Raw genomic sequence first — 22,079 nt, 5'->3', positions numbered from 1 at the left:
TATTTTTACAAGGTTTAAAAATCAATAGTCTAATATTTTTATAAATATTCAAGGCTAAAATAATCTCAAATCAACCATACCAAAAATATAAAAATATCTGTATAGTCAAATTTGCAAAAAACAACCCAGTTCGCTTGCAGTAAGTTAAAGAACCTAGTAGGCAGCTACCACTTTTCTTATAAAAAATAAAATAACCATGCCCAAAGCTACAAGACTCATCCATGTCAAAGTCAAATAAGTCAAAGCCGAGCGGAAACCTCATCAAACAAGACTCATCCATGCCCAAAACTACAAAGCCTAGGCCCTAGACCCCAAACCTGACTTGAGCAGAGCCTTTAATGGATCTGGTCAACAACTAACCGGAGCCAAAACCACACCAACTAGTGAGATTTAAGCACCCAGGCGTGCTTGCCTAGGACGTGCAATCCGGACCAAGTAGCGGGCAGCGACCTCCCCAAGAGAACGACCAAGTCCACTATGAGCTGACCTAAGTCTTCTACGGCGTCGTCCTGGTCCGTTGACCAAATAGTCGCATGCGTGGTAGCTCCCCCATTGGATGCGGTCAAAACTGGGACCCCTCTTCTTGTGGGGTCCCACAGGCTCCAAAATTGGGCGTCTATAAATAGTAGGAGGCCTCCGGGGTTTTCATATCTTAATGCGAAGTCGCTCTAGGTCCCACGTTTTTTGCGGATTCTCCCATCAAGAATTTCTTTCTTGCTCGATCAGTCGCATTCTTTGAATCTTGATAACTATTTATTTATTAATTTATTTCAAATATTGTTCTAATCATATTCACATGCTTCTGAATCCAGAAACTCCAGATTAATATTTTGCGAAGGTCCGTTCAAAGGGTGAAAATCGCTCTTAATTAATAAAAAATTTCCCGCAAAATTTTCCCATTTTGTTCCCGAGTTTCTCTCTCATTTTGTCTTCTTGCTTGTCATTTTATTGTCACCGTTTTTCTATTTTTTTTGGTTAGGTTTCTGATTCACAATAATTGATGGTTTAGTTGGTATGTAATTGGCGTCGCTCGGTTTTCTAGGTTTTGCTGGTTCAATGGCGGAGAGTTTGGGCTTGGCGTCCCGGTTTTGTATTAAAATGTGATTCGGGACTTGGGAGGAGGTTTTGCGGATGTTTGTCGGATTGATTTTTAGTGTGAGGAGCGCTTTGAGGGATTTAGGGTGCGGCATCGAATTTGGGTGCCGGGTGCGGAGTTGAGGTGGTAAGGTCACATGGAGGGTGGGGGTGGACTATCGGCGGCATCCGGGCATGGTTCGTCGGTGCCGTTTCCGACGTTGCAGTCCTCGCAGAAGGCTGTTAACGAGCATGCGCTTCGCGATTTCAGTGGGCAGGTAAACGAGGCAGGTGTTTGGGTTTGTTGCATTTCTCGGTTTTCTCGTGTTCACCTATTTCCTTGCTGGTTGGACTCTTTATTCAACTATCGTGGTTGATTCTTGCTCTTTATAATTCCGGCCAGGAGTTGGAACGGCCAAAGTTGAGCCAATCGGATGAGAAAACGATCTATGAGGTACATTTTATTGCCCTTTAATCTTCTCGTCTTTACATTTTTCATTTCTGTCAACTTGGTTGAAAATTATGAGCTGGGAACTTATTAGTCCTTTTCTTTTTCATCAGCCATTTGATTTTTTGTTGTTTTTCATTTTTTCTTTGCTATTTGTTCATTGGACTTGGTTTCCATTTAGGTTGGAGAAATCATGAGTTGTCACTAGTATAAATATTGGTGGGGGCACTTATTTCGCCAGTTATGTCACCCAGTGGAAAATGTAATATTGAGTTGCATTTATGTTGGAGACAGGATGAATCATCATTAATATAAATATCGATGAGACAGTTATTGCTTGAGTTGCATTTAGGTCAGAGAGAGTATGAGTCGTCATTAATATAAAATGTAATTCTGGTTGCTTGAGTTTGGAGCTGTTGAACATGGAAATTTACATTTACCTGCATCACTCTAGCTGATATAGTTGATCTTTTATGACATTGTATTACGCAAGGTGCAGCAGGGAACAGGGCATGTGGATGTTGATTCTTGTTCGATCACAACGGATGATGGGTTAAGCAATGATCCATTCCAACATAGGCTTCATGATGTCATCAGACAGAGAGAAGAGCTGGAACAGATGGAGGTTGAACTGAGAGCGCAGATTATTGCTAGAAAGGAGATTTTGGAAATGCAGTGCTATTTCGAGGCGCAATTGAAGGACCATGCTGATGCCTGTGCTCACTTCAAGGTTCGTTCTTTTTACGTGTTTAATGCCTATGTTAAATATCAGGTTTGTCCTTACGTGTTTTTTATCCCATAATGCATTATTGTTCACTTTCTATTTAAACTGAAGTCATCACTGCCTCATATGCACTTCTTTTCTTAGACTGTTAGGATTCATCCACAGCTTTCCCTTCTTTTGTATGAATTTGGTTAAATTCAATTAGGGCATGCTTGGATTTTAAAAAGAAGGATCCACTTTCATATGTAAAAGTGAATCGAATGTGAATGTGAATGTGAATCCCACGAACCATGTTTGGTTTGAATTCTGAACCATGGGGAAAGACCCTCTTTTTCATGGTTGTTTGTGCTTTGTTGTTCACAATCATTCTTGTGCCATTTGGGTTAATATAACTTTCACTAGTGTGGTTGAAGGTTCTTGACATGTCTTCAGCGAGCATGCTTGTTTCATCTTCATTTGATACACTTGGAATCTGCAGTTCTAATTTTGGTGCCATTATGACCTTTGCCATGTTGAGAACACTTTTTGCTTGCTTTCTGATTGTGTTAATGTGTTCTTACTTTATTTCTATTGCCAAAGGTTCAACTCCAAGAAAGAGAGGAATGTATCCATGACTTGGGGATGAAGATGGAAGATAAGGTCAAATAACTTCGTGCAATTAAACTTGACAATAAAAAAGTTTGCTCAAGATCATTGCCTACAGTCATTTGTTGTGCAGTTTGCTTCTGCATTGTATTTATATACATCTGTTTTTCTTCTCTTAGGCATGGGCCAAGGAGGACCTTCTTAGATAGCAAAATAAAGAGTTGACCACCTTTAGGTATGAAGATTAGTTCCATTGAGGGTCTTCTTATGTCTCATGATATGTGCAAATTATTGTGGATCAGCAATATATATATATATATAGAAATAAATAAATAAATAAATAAATTTATTTATTATTGTCATGACCAATGATGGATATTATCTTTTATATCTTTAAAACGCAGAACAAAATGCTTTCATTCATAGTGTTGTTACTTTGGAATAAGAGTATTTTCACCAGGATCTATGCACTTGACATTGACTATTTTTTACCATTACAGGAGAGAGCGTGACAATTCTGATGCTGAAAGAGCCCAGCTTCTTGCACAGATACATGAACTCAAAGATCAAATTCAAGAAAAGGAAAGACTATTTCTTGAATTGGAGGAACAGGTGGCTGGATATTTTAACCAAACATTACAATTTTTGGTTGTCCATTTTTGCACTCCCAGAAGCTGTATCTCATTCGGAAATGATTAACATTGAAAGATGACATTAGCAAAGTATGATGAACTGCAAAAACCATAATGCTAACACCACAATCTAGTTCAGGTTATGCATCATTCCGTACATTGAGTTTTTTGGCAACATATATTTGTTTTTGGTGGCTTGGTTCATTGGTCGGAGTTAGACATAGAACAGTAATAGTGGCAGAGAGCTTGAAGATAAACATTCCAAACATGGTTATTTGCTTAAAAAATGATGTCCAGAACTGAAGTTTTGGTTGGTGAACCAACCCCTACTCATGCAATATATTTGTTCGATTCAGTGTCTAGAAAAGGTCAGATGGTTCCAACTTAGTTCAGGTTACTGCATTTCACCTGATTGTTTTTCCTGAACTTAGGGATTGCTTATAAGAAAGTGCTGGTTCTTTGGCAGAAGATGGGAGGACCATGTGCTTGGGCATCTTTTTTGTATGAAGGTCATTTGAATGGTTTTGATCAGATGCTGTACGAGATAGTTCATAGGGTGTGGAGGACTTTATGCATTCTTCTATCTGGAAATGTTTCTTTCTTTTACCTATATATGAACTCTTTTGATACAATCTTTAGTCACTTTAGCTTAAGCAGTTAGATGTATTGTATAGTATTGTAACCATGTAATAGAGAACACACTATTTTTTTAGTTTTGATCTATTGACAGTACTTCATGAGTGCCAGTTCTTAACCAAGTTCCAGACTTGTTGATAGGTGTTCAAATTCTTTCCTGTCTTTTCAATTAGTGAATTTATTGCCTTGATTGTGATTTTCTTCTGGAAGTTGCTTTATGAAGGATTGATTTTGTAATTGCCATGATGTTTTATTTCCGTCTTTTTGAATCCTGTCTTTTTGCAGATGATAGGACAATGTTTATTTAATTAAATATCAGGTCTATGAGTTGAATAGTTTTTCTTGATTTTATTGAACAACATGAATCTTGTCTCACAAGTTGGCATTGCTGCAGCATAGAGTTGCCCAAGAAACCATCTTGTACAAGGATGGTCTACTGAGAGAGGCACACACTTGGATAGCTAGAGTTCAGGAAATGGATGCTTTTCAGTTCACTGCCAACCACTCTCTGCAGGCAGAATTACGAGAATACATTGATCAATATAATCAACTTTGGTTGAGTTGCCAAAGACAGGTTTTAATCTCCTTTCCTCTCTCTCTCTCTCATGCCTACTGCTGGTTCTGATATGTTTTACTTATTCTGTTTTTCATGTTTGTTGAGATGATTGATTTGATGGTTAAATATTAAGTTTAGAATCTTTAGATAACTTTAAACTCAATTGACTGTTAATTATTGATGCTAGTTGGCAGACATGGAGAGGCTTCACATGCAAACTGTTCAGCAACTTCAAGCTGAATTGGGAGAGGCACGGGAACAGAATGGTATCTTCAGTGATGATGTTGACAAAGGTTCTTCTGAATACAACAACAACAACAACAACAACTACGCCTTCATCCCAAAACAATTGGGGTCAGCGATATGAACCAAAAAAGAAATTCATTTTGGGTCTTCCACATGAATCCTTTTCCTCCAATCATTTCTATTCAACGCCATGTCCTCGGTGAGGTTCAAAGCATTCATATCCTTTCCTATCATCTCCATCCCAAGTCTTCCTAGGCCTACCCCGACCTCTTTTAACTAATATATTTTCCCATTTCTCCAACCTTCTAACTGGAGCATCATTAGGCCTTCGCCGAATATGTCCAAACCACCGTAAACGATTCTCTCGCATCTTATTTTCAATGGGTGCAACACCTACCTTCTTACGTATCTCTTCGTTCCGAATCTTATCTTTTATTGTATTTCCACACATCCATCTAAGCATCCGCATCTCAGCTACACTCATTTTTTGAATATGATGTCTCTTGGCAGCCCAACATTCCGTACCATATAGTAAAGCGGGTCTAATAGTAGTCCTATAAAACTTTCCCTTCAACCGCAATGACATTCTACGATCGCACAGCACTCCAGTAGCACTTTTCCATTTCATCCACCCAACCTTTATCCTATGATTTACATCTCCATCAATTTCTCCATACTTTTGAATGATGGATCCCAAATATTTGAAATAATCATTCACCGGTATATCTTGCTCACCAAGCTTCACTACACTCCCATCACTACTTCGTTGCTTACTAAACCGACATTCCATATATTCAGTCTTACTCTTACTCAACTTAAAACCTCTAGCTTCCAATGTCTGTCTCCATAATTCTAACTTAGCATTAACTCCAGCTCTAGACTCATCAATCAAAACAATATCATCAGCAAACAACAAAGGTTCTTCTGAATGTGTACAGAAAAAAGGAAACCAATTTGATGTAAACGATGATGCAGGTTTAAGTTCTAATTCTGCAGTCCTGACAAATGGGAACACAGAAAGTTCACCACCTTTTGCTCCAGCCATTAATATGTCACCTAAGGCAGGGACTATTAAGAAAAGCTCTTTTGAATGATTGGCAGAAATATTTTGGCTTTCTAATATTCCACTGTACAGTTATCGCCCAAGCTAGTGTTGTTTATTTATTTCTGTTGTTTTCATTGTTGTTTGTTGTAAGTGATGCTCTCATCTGATATAGCATTTTTAGGCCTGAGATCTTAGTTAAGCTACGGCTTATATAGATGAGATGCCACAACTTTCAAATGCTTGGCAATCACATAGTGTAAGATGCGACCAAGAAATTACAGATATTTCTCGTTGTGATAGGGCAGCAAGTCGTCTATTTCAGGTTACTGTCCTATGGAAGTGTTTAATTGATCTTCTGGTATTTTATACAATACAGTATGGAGGTACAGTTCCTAGGCGGAGTGTCTACAATGGTTCTTAAATGATTTTTAATCATTTTTAAGCATTATAATCATGTTTTAATAGCATATTTTGAAATATTTTTTTATTCAGATTTTTGTTTTATTTTTTATACTGTCATTTTGAATAATTGTGTGTGTTTTTTGGTTGGTCTTTAGGCAACTTCTAGCTGAGGGGTGTCATGCCTGGGCACTGCCTAGTCCATTTGACTGCTAAGGACTTTATTAAGTACTGGCTTGCTTTTATCTGTATAACATGACCTAATACCAACTGTCACCATAACACTTTTTTTAATCTGTCATACTCGGGAGCTTGCTTAAGCCATCTAAAGCCTGTTTTAAGTGCTAAATGTTTTTGGGTCGGAGGGTTGGACAACTTTCATAGCTAGTGTTTGATTAGTGTAAACTTTATCACGCAAATCACTATTTTAAGATGTCTTTGTTAAATCCATCTGACATAGTTGTAACTTGTAATAGCTGTGACAATTATGAATGTTTTATAGTGGTCATCAGGGCCTGTGGGCAGTTTCTTGAAGTCATGAACTATGATTATTTGGACTTCTGCAGCGACTTATGTGAACCACTTGATTTATCTGAAGTTGCAAAATGTGTGATTTATATCTTTTCACCATGTGGTCTTCTGCAGCAACTGATGTTAACCAGTTGATTTCTCTGAAGTTGCATGTATGATTTAAATCTGTCATGGATTTATCTTTACTTTTGCTTTTCTCTTCTTTCAGATTGGCCATGCTTCTGGAGTTTTAGTCATTCCATCATCTGTTCTTGATATGAATAATTTTCTTCCACCTGGACGTGTTGCTGCCATGCATCCTTTTGTTATGCACCAAAATCCACACACAGTGCCATCACCAAACTCTCATATTTCTCAGTCTCATATGGGGCATTACCAGCCAGTGCCTTCCGTCCAACCCAACCAGTATTGGCAGAACCAACAGGTTACTCTGCAGTTTTTTTTCCCCTAAATGTTTATATTTTACTTTTTAAGACCATACTGTTTATGTTTTAAATTAATCGTTTTTACAGGCAGCGCCAGAGAAATCTAATACATCAAACCAGAATCAACACCATCTTGCTTCCCAATCAGTGCAGCATTCTCTTGGATCTCCACTTCATTTTGAACATGAGTCTCCTGCAGATAGACAGGCTAGTGGTGCAGATTACTTGGCATCCCAGCAAAGTCTTCAGCATGCTCCTGCTACTGGCGTTGCTGGATCTGGCGACAAAGAACAAGTGTGACTTTCTTGATTCATTTTGTGTAGAATCTTAGTTTTTATCTTTTCCATTTTTATCATTCACTGTTATCATGGTCACCAAGCACTGGATTCAAATGACAAGAAATATGTAAGATCACAAGAACCAAATCGATGTAATCATGAGATGTCCTCCCATTTTCGTGATTTGAGTTTGAACTCACATGAACCAGTTAGTATAGCAGAAAAGGTACCTGATAATTTGAGTGCATAAGTTTCTTTTTGTACTGTTTTTGATGTAAGGATTTTTTTGGTTTTCTGTTTTGCATTAGGTCTGTCCCGAGCACAACGTTCTGCAGCAAGAAGATGCATCTGGAAGAAGGGATCCTGCTCATCATCTGCTTCCACAGGGTTAGGATGCAGGCTTTGTGGACAGCATTAACTGTATAAAAGAGGAACAAGTTTTAACTGTGGAGCAGCCATGGACAGATTCAATGCTACCACATTCTGGTATTTCATGTCATCCTGTGAGGTATGACAGCATCATGGACAGCAGTGGCGGTCATGTGACCTCCTCTGATGAAACAACTTCACCACATATGCCTTCAGGTTCTCAGATATCTGGAAAAGTTTTGGAGCCTACACTTCTGGATGAAAGATCACTGTTGACATGCATTGTCCGTGCTATTCTATTCCTGCTGGAACTAGTGGCCGTATCAGAATTAGTACAACTGTAAGGCTTGATAGTGCTTGCTTCCTCTTTTGCTTCTGATTCTTCGTTCTTATAATGAATGTTGAATTGCATCCATTGTTTACTATTTATAGCTGCCGAATCAGCTTGCAAAAATGCTTGCTCCACTGCATTGGCATGATTACAAGAAAAAATACGGAAGGCTTGATGATTTTGTGGTTTGTCATCCAGAAGTAAGTTTTCATACATGTGGTTTGCAATTTAGGTTTAATCATGCTGTTTTTAACTGTGCAGTGCTGATGTTTCATTTTGGTTTTTTTGTGTTTCCCCGAATTATTAGTTATTTGTAGTTGAAGGGGATTTCATTCATCTTCGGGAAGGTGCACAAGCAATTATATCAGCCACCACAGCTGTTGCAAAAGTTGCTGCAGCAGCTGCAGCCTTACCAGTAGGTTCAGCAGGCTTGTCAACAGTTTCTATTACTCCAGCTGCCCAGATTCAATGGTTGAAAACGGTTTCACTCTTTGTTCCAAAGTCTGGCAATGACATTTCATGTATGGGACATGCAGCACAAAATGATTCTGCAGAAGCAAGCCTTAATTCTTCTTACCCTTGGGCTGTACAGACTCAAGGACTGAATGGTGATTGCCTTGATATGCTCCAAGGAGCTGTACATCCAAGCATAAAAAATTTAAGCAACAGAAAGGATATCCAGGATCAGAATGGCCATCCCAAGAATGTCAGTAATGGGACAACTTTGCATATGACCTTTGGGAAAGGAGAAAATTCCAAAATAGCTAGTTTGCATGTTCTTCAAAGAAAAGCACCAATGAATGAAAGGCATGGTGTGTATGTTGGAGTGAAGCAACTAGGAAGGTAATCCTTGTGGTGGTTGGTATGTATTTATGTTTTCCTTAGTGTAGCTCCCAGATTGTTAGTGTCTCATGTTTTTGGTTGAGTGACAGGTTGATCACCTTGATATGATTTTCTTTTCCAGGGTTGCTGCGGTTGGATTGACTTCCAAGAGATGATGTGTAGCCATTTTGCCATGGTATTAGATATTCTATTGCATATATTGATAAATTTCCTGCTAACTTGTGCTAGATCTGCTGCTCTCTGCTTTTCTTACTGCATTCCATTTGATACATGTTTCAGAAAATTAATGTCACCCTTGGTGCTTGTTTGTTGCCATCTGAAAGTGTGTTTGACATTGAAAATTGAGGCCTCTATCTTCATGTTTACTTTTTCACACTGCCTATTTGTTGTTAACACACTGTTCGAACTTTTAAAACACATTACATGTGGGCATCCACATACAACGTTTGTGACTAATTTTGTTGGACCATGCTTGTTATATTTTAATGTGATGGCATTTGTCTCCATTTCTGCAAAATGCTATGAAATATGGAGTAACTGTTTGCATTTACACTGTTTATAACTTCTAACCTTGGCGATTCGCTTGTTATATATATATATATATATATACAGGTCGGATTCTGGCGATCCAAAAGCCAGTCTTCACTGAAAAAAACATGTAGATCAGATCTACAATGTTAGATGTGGCAGAAAAAGAAAAAACTTAAAAAATATGGTGGCCATCCGCCCCAACCCACATCCGGGATCGAGCCCGGCCCAAACCAGTTATAATCAGGCTCGGGCCAGGCCCTTTAGGCCCGACCCAGTTAAAGGGCTGAGCATGTTGGGCCCCATGTATTTTATACATAGGCCTGGTCTGAATCAGACCCGATTATTTAAGCAAGCCAGGCCTGGCCTGAGTTCAGTCGTGCCTGGGCTGCATCTTGTGGCTGAGACCCAGGTGCCTGACAGCTTGTTGGGCACTCGGTCTGAGGGCCACCCTAATAAAAAATAAAAAAGGGGATTTGCCAAGTGGATGGTATTTACAATCAGCTGCAACAAACATTAACACACACACACACACATATATGAGAACTAGAAATATGGGCATCTCCAACACTTTTTTTTGCAAATCCAACCACGTGGATGTGCTTGGCATGGTGAATTTGCTAGGAATCAACCATTGGATCGTGTATTTTCGATGAAAAAATGCGACTTTTGAATGCTTGAGTATTTATGAAGATTATGAACCATTGATTTTAAAGCCCTAAAAAAATATTGTTTATGCATCAAAATCAGATGATTCAAGAGCTTGGTTCTTATAAAATCAAGCATGTAGATCACATCCGTACCATTAGATTCAAGAGAAAAGGAAAAAAAATCCATGAAAATAGCGGCAAACACATTAGTTCTCTCTCTCTCTCTCTCTCTCTATATATATATATATATGGGGAAATAGTGTTTACTAATGATGGTAAGGAACCAATGTGTAGAAATTACTCTTTTCTTCAAAAAAATTCAATTATTTGATGTCACAGATGTGATCTACGTGGTTTGTTTAGTAGAAAACTTGTTTTGAAACATGTGATATTGACACATAATTAGGTTTTTAAAGGGGTTAAAAAATCAACAGCCCCCAATGTGCCAAAATTTCATAAGTCAAAAGATCATGCTTTTACATCAGAAATGCAAGATCCAATGCTTGATCCTTAGCAAACAATCCATGCTAAACACATCTATGTGGTTAGATTGAGTTGATAGAATTTGTTCATATGATTTCTAGATCATTAGTTCCTTACCTTCATTAGTACTAAATATTTTCCCTATATTTATATATATATATATATATATATTTGGGGTTAATGTTTGCTACCATCATGTCTAAGGAACCTCCTAGTGAAAAACTGTATATTTTTTACTTTTTAACTTTTTTTGCGTATTTGACCCTCCAGATGTGTACAGGTTTGTTGTCTTACCCACGATATATATATATATATATATATATATATATATATATATATATATATATATATATATATATATATATATATATATAGGAGAGAGGACAATTAGCTGGTTTGAGGAGGGCAACAAGGAGGTAATGGTGAGACAATGGTATCCAAAATAACTCTGTTCATTGGAACAAATACTTTCTAAGAGCATTCATGCTGGTCTCTTGCATTATTGGGGTATACCTAGGAAGATGAGTTCTTGAATAATCACCAAACGAAGCTTCAAATAGCTCCAACCAAAATACCGAAAATAGGATCACACACAAGAACCACAAGGGTTCATACAACAATACCCAAAAAAGGGTATACAAAAGAGAAAAATTATATATTTATTTTATGGGTAAAGCACACTTGAAAAACATACCAAGTGAGGGGGCTTTGCCCTATATTTATAATACATTGAGGAGAGGAAGGAGAGGGAGTCGTTGGGCTTCCAACAACTCTAAATAGAGCTGTTGGGAGTCCAACGACTCTCTTGCTTTTTGACTAGGTCAAACGTTGACTAGTCAAAAAGCCTACAAATATACAAAAAAAGAAAAAAAAATTCCTATTCTAACTAGACTAATCCTATTCTAATTATACTTAAACAAATCCTAGTTAGTCTAGGATATTACATAAATTTTAACACTCCCCCTCAAACTTACGCTTGGATAACCAAAAGTTTGTTCAAGAGAAAGTGAAATCGAGGAATAACGAGAGGTTTGGTAAAAAAATCTGTCAGTTGATATTCTGAGGAGACATAGGGAAGATCAATGGTGCCGTGTAGAAATTTCTCTCGTACGTAGTGACAATCCATCTCGATATGCTTAGTTCATTCGTGGAATGTCCGGTTGCTGACAATGTAAATAGAACTTTTGTTGTCACAGTAAAGTCGTAATGCTCCTGCACTCTTAACACCCATGTCTTGAAGCAATTGCCTTAGCCAGACTACTTTCATGGTGGTTGTAGCTATGACTCTGCACTCGGCTTCAGTGAATGAAAGAGAAACTTTTTGTTGTTTTTTGCATCTCTATGAGATCAGTTCACTTAAAAATACACAGAAACTAGTAGTTGAGTGTCGATCATTGGGATCACCTCTTCAATATGCATCGGTATAAGCAGTTAAATCTAAAAAGGAAGAAGCAGACAAAAAAATCCTCGAAAAATGAAAGTTTTAATATATCTAATAATGCGTAAAACAACTCCTATATGAACAACGGTATGAGTAACAATGGTATGAGTATGTTGAAATTGACTTACTGTGTGAACAACATGCGTAATGTCAGGTCTTGTAGTGGAGAGATAAGATAGTGCTCTGACATGTTGTCTGTAAGGTGTTGGATTTTCAAGTGGTTCTTTATCATCGATCTTCATTTTGACATTTACAACTTCGGGAGTGTCAACCTGTCTTTCATTTCAGATACCAGACCTGACAACAATATCTAAAGCAAATTTATATTGAGTTAACAAATAGCCTCTAGGGGAATAAGCAACTTCTATTCCAAGAAAGAATTTTAGAAAACCCAAGTCACTCATTTCAAAGTGTGTTTTGAAAAACTTTTTAATATTGTCAACTCCATGTTTATCGCTTCTAGTGATGATCATGTCGTCTACATAGAGTAGAATAATAATACATGCATCAGAATTCTTAACATACAAAGCTGTGTCAGTAAGACAAGATTGAAAACCAAAATCAAGTATAACCTAACTAAACTTATCATACCAAGCTTTTGGAGCTTGCTTAAGTCCATACAAAGCCTTATTTAAACGAAGAGTTTTCTCTTTAAGAACATTGATTTCAGGTGGTGGATATATGTATACTTCTTCAGCTAAGCTTTCATTGAAAAATGCATTTTTGACATCCATTTGGTATATATGTCATTTCTTTACAGAGGCGAGGACTATTAGAATCCTTTCTGTGGTCATTCTAGCGACTGGGACAAAAATCTCTTCATAGTCTATTCCATATTCTTGGGAATAGCTTTTGACAACTAATCAAGCTTTAAACCTCTAAAGAGTGCCATAACACTTGGTTTTAACTTTGTACACCTATCGACAACCTATTGGATTTTTGCCTGGCGGAATATCTTGAATAGTCCAGGTATTGGCTTTTTCTAAGTCTTTTAATTTTGCTGTCATATCTTTAACCCATTCAGGTTGTTCTTTTGCTGCATCATAGTTAGAAGACTCATTGTAGGAGTGTATTAAGGCAATGTAGGCTTGATATTTTGGTTAAAAAGACTCATAGGACACAAATTTTCTGGGAACTTTTGACACTCTAGATGACTTTCTAGTTGATATTTGTTTATGTTCTTTAGTATATTTTTTGAGAGCACATAGTTTTTCTAAATTTTTTCACCTAGAATATTGAATACAATCTTGATTATCACTAAATTATCATGCACTTATCATATCATTTTGATAATCTTGACTTTCATCAATATCAGCTTCATCAATTTTTGGAATTAAGTCCAACAAAAAAGAATACTCATCTATTTCTGTAGGGTTCTCCCTAAAAGAACTTTCCTTTTCTAAAAATGATACATTCCTTGATACATATAATTTTTTAGTTTTAAGGTCAAAACATGTATATCCTTTTTGATGACTTGCATACCCTAAAAAGGCACAAGGAATGGCACGAAGAGAGAATTTATCATTTTTTCCCGTAAAAACAAAACATCTGCATCCAAAAACCCTCAACCTAGAATAATCTGGAATTTGCTTAAAAGTTTTTCCACAGGAGAGATATTGTTTAGAAAAGAAGATGACATTCTGTTAATAAGATAAACTACAATTAAAGTGACTTCGGCCCAAAAGGTTTTTGGTACTTGATGTGTAATGAGTAAAGTTCTTGCTGTTTGTATAATATGTCTATGTTTTCTTTCTGCTAAACCATTTTGTTGAGGAGTATAAGGACATGATTTTTGATGTGTAATACCGTATAGGTTCAAATAATCTTTAAATTCTTTTGATAAGAACTCTTCCCCTGCATCAATGCAAAAAATTGAAATATCATTTTTGAATTGATTTCTAACTAAATTATGAAATATTTGAAAATATGATAAAACTTTGGATTTATGTTTAAGAAAATAAATCCAAGTATGTTTTGTAAAGTTATCTGCGAAAATTACATAATACATAAACCTCCTTTTTGATATAATAGGTGCGGATCCCCAAACATTCGAATGTATTAACTCAAGTGGTCGTGAAGAGACAAAGGTTCTTTCTTAAAAAGGTAATCTATTCATTTTTTCAAGAATACATTTTTCACACGTAAAAGTTTCAAAATTACAAAAAAAATTCATCAAAAAAACTGGATCTTGGATATACTAGGATGACCAAGTCTTTTGTGCCATAGATCCAAGTCCATTTTCTGGACATTACAACATAATGTACTCTTGGGTATTTTTAAAAAATCCTTGTATTACAAGCCTCCTTCTCTATGACCTTTCCCAATCAGCTTTTCTGACTGATGATTCTGCACTCAACAACCATGAGAGGAGAAGAAAACATTACACCCATGGTTAGATAATTGATAGACAGATAAAAGATTTAGGTTAAGTTTAAGAATATATCTAATTTGTGGAATACAAAATCTTTTTGAGTTTTGGGAAATATTTTTAAATTTTTCTATTCTTTTGATTTCAAGAGATGTTCCATTCGACCCATTTGAGTTATGACATTCAGATAACATATTTATATTTGGTGTCATATTAAAATAAGCACTTGAGTCAAGAAGCCAAAAGGATTTACCGAGATTAGAAATGCTGACGGAGGAAACAACAACTCCAGTAGATGAAGATGCTCCTTTGAGTAGTGGTTGAAGTGCCTCCACTAATTCTATTAAGGACATGCTTTCAATGTATGTCTCATTTGAATCTTGTGGAGATTCGACTGAAGCGACCTTTTTTTCATAAGATTTCTTCAATTTTAGACAATAAGTCTTTACATGTCCCGGTTTTCGGCAATAGTAACAAATGACATTTTTTTTTAAATCATTCTTTTGCTTCTCATCATTAGTCCTCTCATAGTGTGGAGGTTTGTATGTACGAACATGATTTCTCTGTCTAGGTACGGCTATAACCGAGTCATCATCACTTCTAGAGATTCTCTTCTGGAGCCTATTCTCTTACATGCTCAATTCTTCTATCGTGTCTTCTATGTAAGACACCTTTCCTCGATGAAGAAAAACAGATTTGGTTGATTCAAATTCCGATCTTAACCCACTAATAAATTGAAAGAAGTGCTCCACATTTATTTGATTTTGACGAAGTTCTATGTGTTGTGGACAATGACACTTATGGTCAAGGAGAGCTAATTCTTCCAATAATTCGGGCAAACTATTATAGTATTCTCTAATGCTCTTATCCTCTTGAACCATATTTTTAACTTTGTCTTGTAAGTTGCACACATGTGCAATGTCTTTAAGAGAATACGTTCTCTTAAGATAGTCCCAAGCATCGTTAGCATATTCAAATTTTGCAAGACTTGAACATTTTTTGATGTCGACACTACTTATGAGCCAAAACATAATCTTGGCATATCCCATTCTCCATTCTTTCCACTTTTTTTCGTAAGTGGTAATGACTTTTCTTTTCTCAACCTCCGTGAGAGGTATTTCTTTCTCTCCTTCTACCTTTGCAAGGATTAGTTTAGGTTCCAAATCGGTTCCATCGTCTAATCCCCACAACCACTTTCCCCATACGAGGTGCTTCATTATTGAAGCTCATGTAACATAGTTAGAATCGTTAATCTTGATGGGTTTAATGGTGACACTGTCATTGTCATCCATTTTAGAAGGTTTTGAGAGAAAAATAAAGAGAGAAGAGAGATAGAAAGAGAAGAAGAGATAAAAGAGAGGATAGTGATTACTCTACCACCGATAATGAGTACGAGTCCTTCTCCAAGCTCTTTACACGATCACGATTTTGAAAAGAACGTTGTTTCTTTTCCAAACTTTGAATGACATGTTTCCCGATGCACCGAAGATAAATTTAGCTTGATCACCAAGCTCTGATACCATGTAAGAAGAGTTCTTGAATCATCACCAAACAAAGCTTCAAATAGCTCCAACCAAAATACCAAAAAGAGGATCACACACAAGAACCACAAAGGTTCATACAACAATACCCAAAAAAGGGTATACAAAAGAGAGAAAATATATATTTATTGAATGGGTAAAACACACTTGAAAAGCATACCAAGTGAGGGGGCTTTGCCCCATATTTATAATACATTAAGGAGAGGAAGGAAAGGGAGTTGTTGGGCTCCCAGCGACTCTAAATAGAGCCATTGGGAGTCCAATGACTCTTGCTTTTTTGATTAGGTCAAACGTTGACTAGTCAAAAAGCCTACAAATATACAAAAAAGAAAAAAGAAAATTCCTATTCTAATTATACTTAAACAAATCCTAGTTAGTCTAGGATATTACATATATTTTAAAAAGGTGTGCTGTTTTGATAAGGATAATTTTCTCCACAAACAATGAGACCATGTTTTTTCGGCGACTCAACAAATACATTAATCATGTACGTTAGGTTGCTTTTCTGCTGTTTTGGACATAGAGTCTAATATGTCACGTTCATCCTTGTAAGGAATATGCTGATAGATTTTGGGACCTGGCGAGGAGGTATTTGTAATGAAGTGAAGATCTTTCACAGAAGCACAAATGCTCACTACAAGTGTCTATTAAAGACACCTTAATCATAACCCACAAAAGGGCACAAATGAGAGAACTCAAAAGAAAAATAATAAATTTATTTAATTCACATAAAATGCTTAAAAAGCATGCTTACAAATAAGAGGGGAGTTACCCTTATTTATACACAAGAGAGAGGGAGAGGAATGCCTTTAAGAGGCTCTAAAGGAGTCGTTGGAGCTAGTCCAATGACTCTATTTGTATCCGTTGGAGCTCTTCAAACTTTTCAACATGAAAATGTTTACTAGTTTAAGTCTAGTTCAAAATGAACTAGACATCCTAAAAAGACAAAAAAAGGATAAATAAAGAAAAGAAAAAATGTAAATAATATATGATTAAATGAATAATATATAAATATATATGTATTATTAGAATTATATATACCTATACATTTATGTATATACACTTTTTAAGACTCCCCCTCCAACTTACGGTACAATGAGCGAAAGTTTGTCTAATAGAAAATGAAATCTAGGAGAAACGAGAGGTTTGGTGAAAAAAATCTGCTAATTATTCTGATGTAATATAAGACTGATCAATGGTCCCATGTAGATACTCCTCTCTGACATAGTGACAATCCATTTCGATATGTTTGGTGTGTTCATGAAATGTTCGATTGCTGACAATGTAGATTGTACTCTTGTGTGAGGCTTTTGTCACTTCAACTTCCATATGAGCCAATAGTCTTCTGAGCCAGACTACCTCCATCGTTGTGGTGACCATGACTCGATATTCAGGTTCGGTTGACAAGAGAATCCTTCTACTACTTGCACCGCCACGAAATCAAGGATTTACCTAAAAAAACACAAAAACTAGTAGTTGAATGCTTGTTATTAGAATCACCTCACCAGTCAGCATCAATATAAGCAATCAAATCTAACGAAGATGAAGCAGACAAGAGGAGACCTTGAGAAAAAGAATACTTAATATATCTAATAATACGCAAAATTGCTCCCATGTGAACAAAAGTGGGGTGTGCTGAAATTGACTAGCTGTGTGTACACCGTGTGCTATATCAGGTCTAGTAATTGCGAGATAGACTAGTGCTCCAATAAGTCGTCTGTAAGGAGTGAGATCTTCGAAAGGTTCTCCATCATCAATTCGCATTTTGGTGTTGACAAGCTCTTGAGTATCAACTCTCTTATCATCTGTGATTCAGGACCTATAAATAATATCAAAAGCAAACTTAGATTGAGATAATAAGTAACCTCGAGGGGAATAAGCAACTTCAGTTCCTAAAAAAATATCTCAATAAACCTAAATTAGTCATTTCAAAATGATTTTTAAGAAGCTTTTTAATGTTTTCAACTCCCTATTCGTCTCTTCCGGTGATGATCATTTCATCCACATAAAGAAGAATAATAATCTCTGCATCAAAAATCTTAACAAACAAAGCAATATCAGTCAAGCAAGTTCTGAACCCAATATTGAGCATAAATTGACTAAACCTGTCGTACCAGGCTTTTGGTTTCTGTTTAAGACTATAAAACATTTTTTCTAAACGAAGAGCTTTACCCTTAGGAATGTTTATATCAGGTGGTGCCTCCATATATACCTATTCGACTAGGTTTCCATTGAGAAAAACATTTTTGACATCCATTTGAAATATATCATTTTCTAACAGAAGCTAAGGCTATTAAGGTCCTAACTGTGGTCATCCTGACAACTGGAGCAAAAGTTTCTTCATAATCTATGCTATACTCTTGTGAATATCCTTTAACCATTGATCTGACCTTATATCTTTCAAGAGTTCCATCAGTCTTGGTTTTAATCTTATAATCCCACCTCTTGCCTATAAGTTTCTTTTCTTGGAATATCTTGAATAGTCCATGTGTTAGCCTTTTCTAGGGTTTCTAATTCCGTCCTCATGGCTTCTACCCATTCAATATGTTATTTGACTTGAGCATAGGATACAAGAGTGTATTAATGCAATGAATGCCTTATATTTGGGAAAAAAAGATTCGTAGGACACAAATTTAGAGGGTGGTTTAGTGACTTTAGATGACCTGTTTTGTATTTCTGAATATTTTTCTAGTGCACATGAAAAATTGGATTCCTTACATTTGGAGTATTGCAAACAATTGGTGTCCCTGTGGGTTTGCTCTTTATTAATTACATTATGTTCAATATCTATAATATCTTGACCATCATCAAGGTCACATTCATAGTCACAACTATCAGACTTTGAAGTCAAATCTATCAAAAATGAATACTCGGTTATTTCCTTGGTCTTTTCAAAATAAAAAAAAGTTTCTTTTTAAAAAAGGATGTATTTCTTGACACATATAATTTTTTATTTTTAATATCAAAACACATATAGCAATTTTTTGTTATCTGCATAACCTAAGAAAGCACAGGGAATGGCACGGGGAGAGAGTTTATCATTCTTGTTAGTGAAGACAAAACATTTGCATCCAAAAACTCTTAATCTACTGTAATCAGGAGTTAATTTAATAAGTTTTTCAATTGAGGTTATATTTTTCAGAGAAGAAGATGACATTCGGCTAATAAGATAGGTAGCAGTTAGGGCTGCTTCAGTCGAAAATTCTTTTGGTATTTGATTTGTTATCAATAAGGTCCTAATCAGAGTTACCAGAAACGCCTATAGAATAGGGGAAGCGCGCTTCCCCGGGACGCGTTTCCCCGGGACGCGCTTCGGAAGCGCGAAACGCAGCGCTTCCGAAACGCGAGGGGAAGCGCAAGTTCAATTGAGGAAGCGCGTCCCCCTTTAAAAGGAAGCGCGTCCCCCTTTAAAGGGAATCGCGTACCTCTTTAAAGGGGTACGCGTACCCCTTTAAAGGGGGATGCGTACCCCAATAAAGGGAGACGCGTACCTCTTTAATGGGAGGTACGTACCTCTTTAAAGGGGTACGTGTACCCCTTTAAAGGGGGACACTATTATGAAAAGGTCGAATTTGCCCTTAATTTTTTTTTACACATGAACATATTTTTTACTGAGGATAAAATGGGTATTTTACAAAACTCGTGAAAAAATAAAATCGAAAGGGGCTTAGGGTTTTCTTTTTTCACGCGTATCTTCCGACACCTCCCTCCCTCTCTCTCTCTCTCTCTCGAGTTTTTGGCGAGCTCCGAGTTCTGGCGAGCTCAAAAAATTCCGGTGGCCTCCACCGACTTCCGACGATGAAGATGTTCAGGACCTTCAGGTACGCTATCTTCTCTTACCCCCCTCTCTCACGCTCTGTCACTCTCTCTATCTCGAATCTGGATCGGCCGGGTCCTTGGTGAAAAGGGGACGACAAGAAGCAAGGGTTTGTAACTTCGGTTGGAGGGGTTGATGGCGGTTGGGTTCTGCCAACTGCGAGCCCTAGGGAGAGGAGGACCTCTGTCTGACCACCTGTGCATGGCAAGTGGCTTGGGCATGTGGGGGTGGCTTGACAGAGACACACAAAGAGGGAGAAGTTTGGGGAAGGAGGCTCCAACTGGGAGCACCACCGGCAGTGGCGTAGCTCGGATTCATGTGAGGGGGGCAAATAGGGGTGTAGCAAGAAAAAAAAATTGGTGTGATAGGGGTTCGGGGACAGCGTCCTCGTTTTTTTTTTTTTGAGATAAAATAAAAATGGCTACAATTATTAATAAAAATCTATTTCATATGGACAAATCAAACTATTTGCTGCAGTTAGGGTTGGGCTACAAAAATGGATAAAAATCTATTTCATATGGAATCGGAGCTGGGCTAGGACTGAGCTTTTAAATTTTTTTTTTAACTGGACCGGGAGGCCCATATTTTGCTTTGATGAAGAGTTTTCGAGTGATATAGGGCTGGTGTCTGACTTGTGTGGTGTGAGGTTCAGCTCGTGAGTAGAGGTTTGATTCCTTCATTCTCTCTAGAAAGTATATTTAGGGAACAAGGGATTGTTAGAGACTATTTGTTTCATTTTCCCGTTGCAATAACATGATGGTCTTTATCTTTTGTGTTATCAATATGATGATCATTTATATTCTTATTTGAGTCTCATGAATGAACAATATATTGGTTGAGAAATATTTCACATTTTGTGGTTTAACTGAGTTTATTTGGTCGTCTTTTTTAGAAATAAGGGTTAATGCAATATTTTTTTATCATTCTTGTAGGTTTTAACTTTTAAGTCATTTTGACGATTGCTTGAATCCTGATTCCTGATCAGATTGACTGGATCACTTTTATTATTCTTTTACTGTTGGATATATATGGATTATTGATTTATTGTTTTCAATTTCAAAGTCAATGAAAAACATGTTATGCCTCCACAAGTTGTCTTATGGTTTCATTATGGTGTTTGATCTTGCAGAATTCTATTCTCTCCTTGATCTCTTGAAGTGATTTTGCTTTATGTGAATTCTGAACTTACATGTTGATCAAGTGAACCAAGCATGATAAAAGAAACAAAACAAAAGAGATACTTATAACTTATAAGTATCCTATAATATATAAAAAATATATTATAGGAAAATTCTTGAATTCATATTATAAAAACATATTATACAAAATGTATACTAAGCATGATTGAGCTTATCATCCCTATTAAGTATGAATTCTTTGATATACCGAGCGTGGGCACACCCAGGCTCGGCTCATTTACTCTATCAGAAGAGCGGGGCAACTAGTATGCTGCAACTAGTTGTTTAAAATTTTAAATAAATATCATTATTGCTAGTAACAGTCGGCCAATATGAATTTTGTTTTTCTTCGTTGTTATGTTATCTTATTTTGGCATTTTTTCATAAATGCAAACTTTTGAAAGAACTTTTTTTTTTTAAATTTTGTTTGCTTTATCATAGTATATTATAGAATCATAGATCTTTCACCTCCTTAAATGATGTTTATTTATTTGTTTTAGTAATTGGTAAATTATGAGTAATGATTTCTGTTCTTCACTCTCCATCATTTACTGTTAATAATAGCTTTTTTAAAGTGTTTTAGGCTGATTCTTATACTTTTGTGATGCAGATATATTTGCATGTTCTTTGCTTCATTAATGACCATCTCAAGCTATGATCACGATAATTCTGATGACGATTCTTTGTACAATTTGGAGCATGAATCATCTAGTGGTGTTGGGAAGGGCAAGAAGAGGTCTTCTGCTTGTCCATATCAGTTTGAGGACATAAACAAAAATTGTTTTGATGAGGAAGATGAAGAAGAATATACTTGGATGACTACTATTCTGAAGATGACCAAGATGATGAACCACCTAGCATGCATAAAACAACAGTGCTATGACACCATGTATTGAAACAAAAGAAGAGTGGGCAAGGAAAGCAAGGTGGAACCCAAGTTTTTATGTGCAG

The 22,079-nt window shown here is 36.6% G+C and overlaps 1 protein-coding gene and 1 pseudogene across 2 annotated transcripts; both read left to right on the top strand.

The window, feature by feature from the left end:
• The first annotated feature begins 798 nt into the window (after nt 1-798).
• LOC149841786 (uncharacterized) lies at nt 799-7,698 on the top strand. The gene is made up of 8 exons (XM_089998693.1): nt 799-838; nt 980-1,352; nt 1,478-1,528; nt 2,022-2,252; nt 3,332-3,443; nt 4,494-4,673; nt 7,085-7,300; nt 7,389-7,698. The coding sequence occupies exons 4-8, from the start codon at nt 2,227-2,229 to the stop codon at nt 7,599-7,601; spliced, it is 747 nt and encodes a 248-aa protein (XP_089854819.1). The 5' UTR covers nt 799-838; nt 980-1,352; nt 1,478-1,528; nt 2,022-2,226; the 3' UTR covers nt 7,602-7,698.
• A 44-nt stretch (nt 7,699-7,742) lies between these two features.
• Nucleotides 7,743-9,835, top strand: LOC149841785 (uncharacterized; annotated as a pseudogene). Its single transcript, XR_016430717.1, has 6 exons — nt 7,743-7,805; nt 7,888-7,966; nt 8,009-8,288; nt 8,381-8,479; nt 8,587-9,122; nt 9,244-9,835. The product of XR_016430717.1 is annotated as an uncharacterized LOC149841785 (transcript).
• The last annotated feature ends 12,244 nt before the right edge of the window (nt 9,836-22,079 follow it).

This window comes from Nuphar pumila, chromosome 3, assembly GCF_984573655.1.
Source record: "Nuphar pumila chromosome 3, dmNupPumi1.hap1.1, whole genome shotgun sequence".
In the NCBI taxonomy this organism is placed as follows: domain Eukaryota; kingdom Viridiplantae; phylum Streptophyta; class Magnoliopsida; order Nymphaeales; family Nymphaeaceae; genus Nuphar; species Nuphar pumila.
This window is presented reverse-complemented; position numbering and strand designations above follow the sequence as displayed.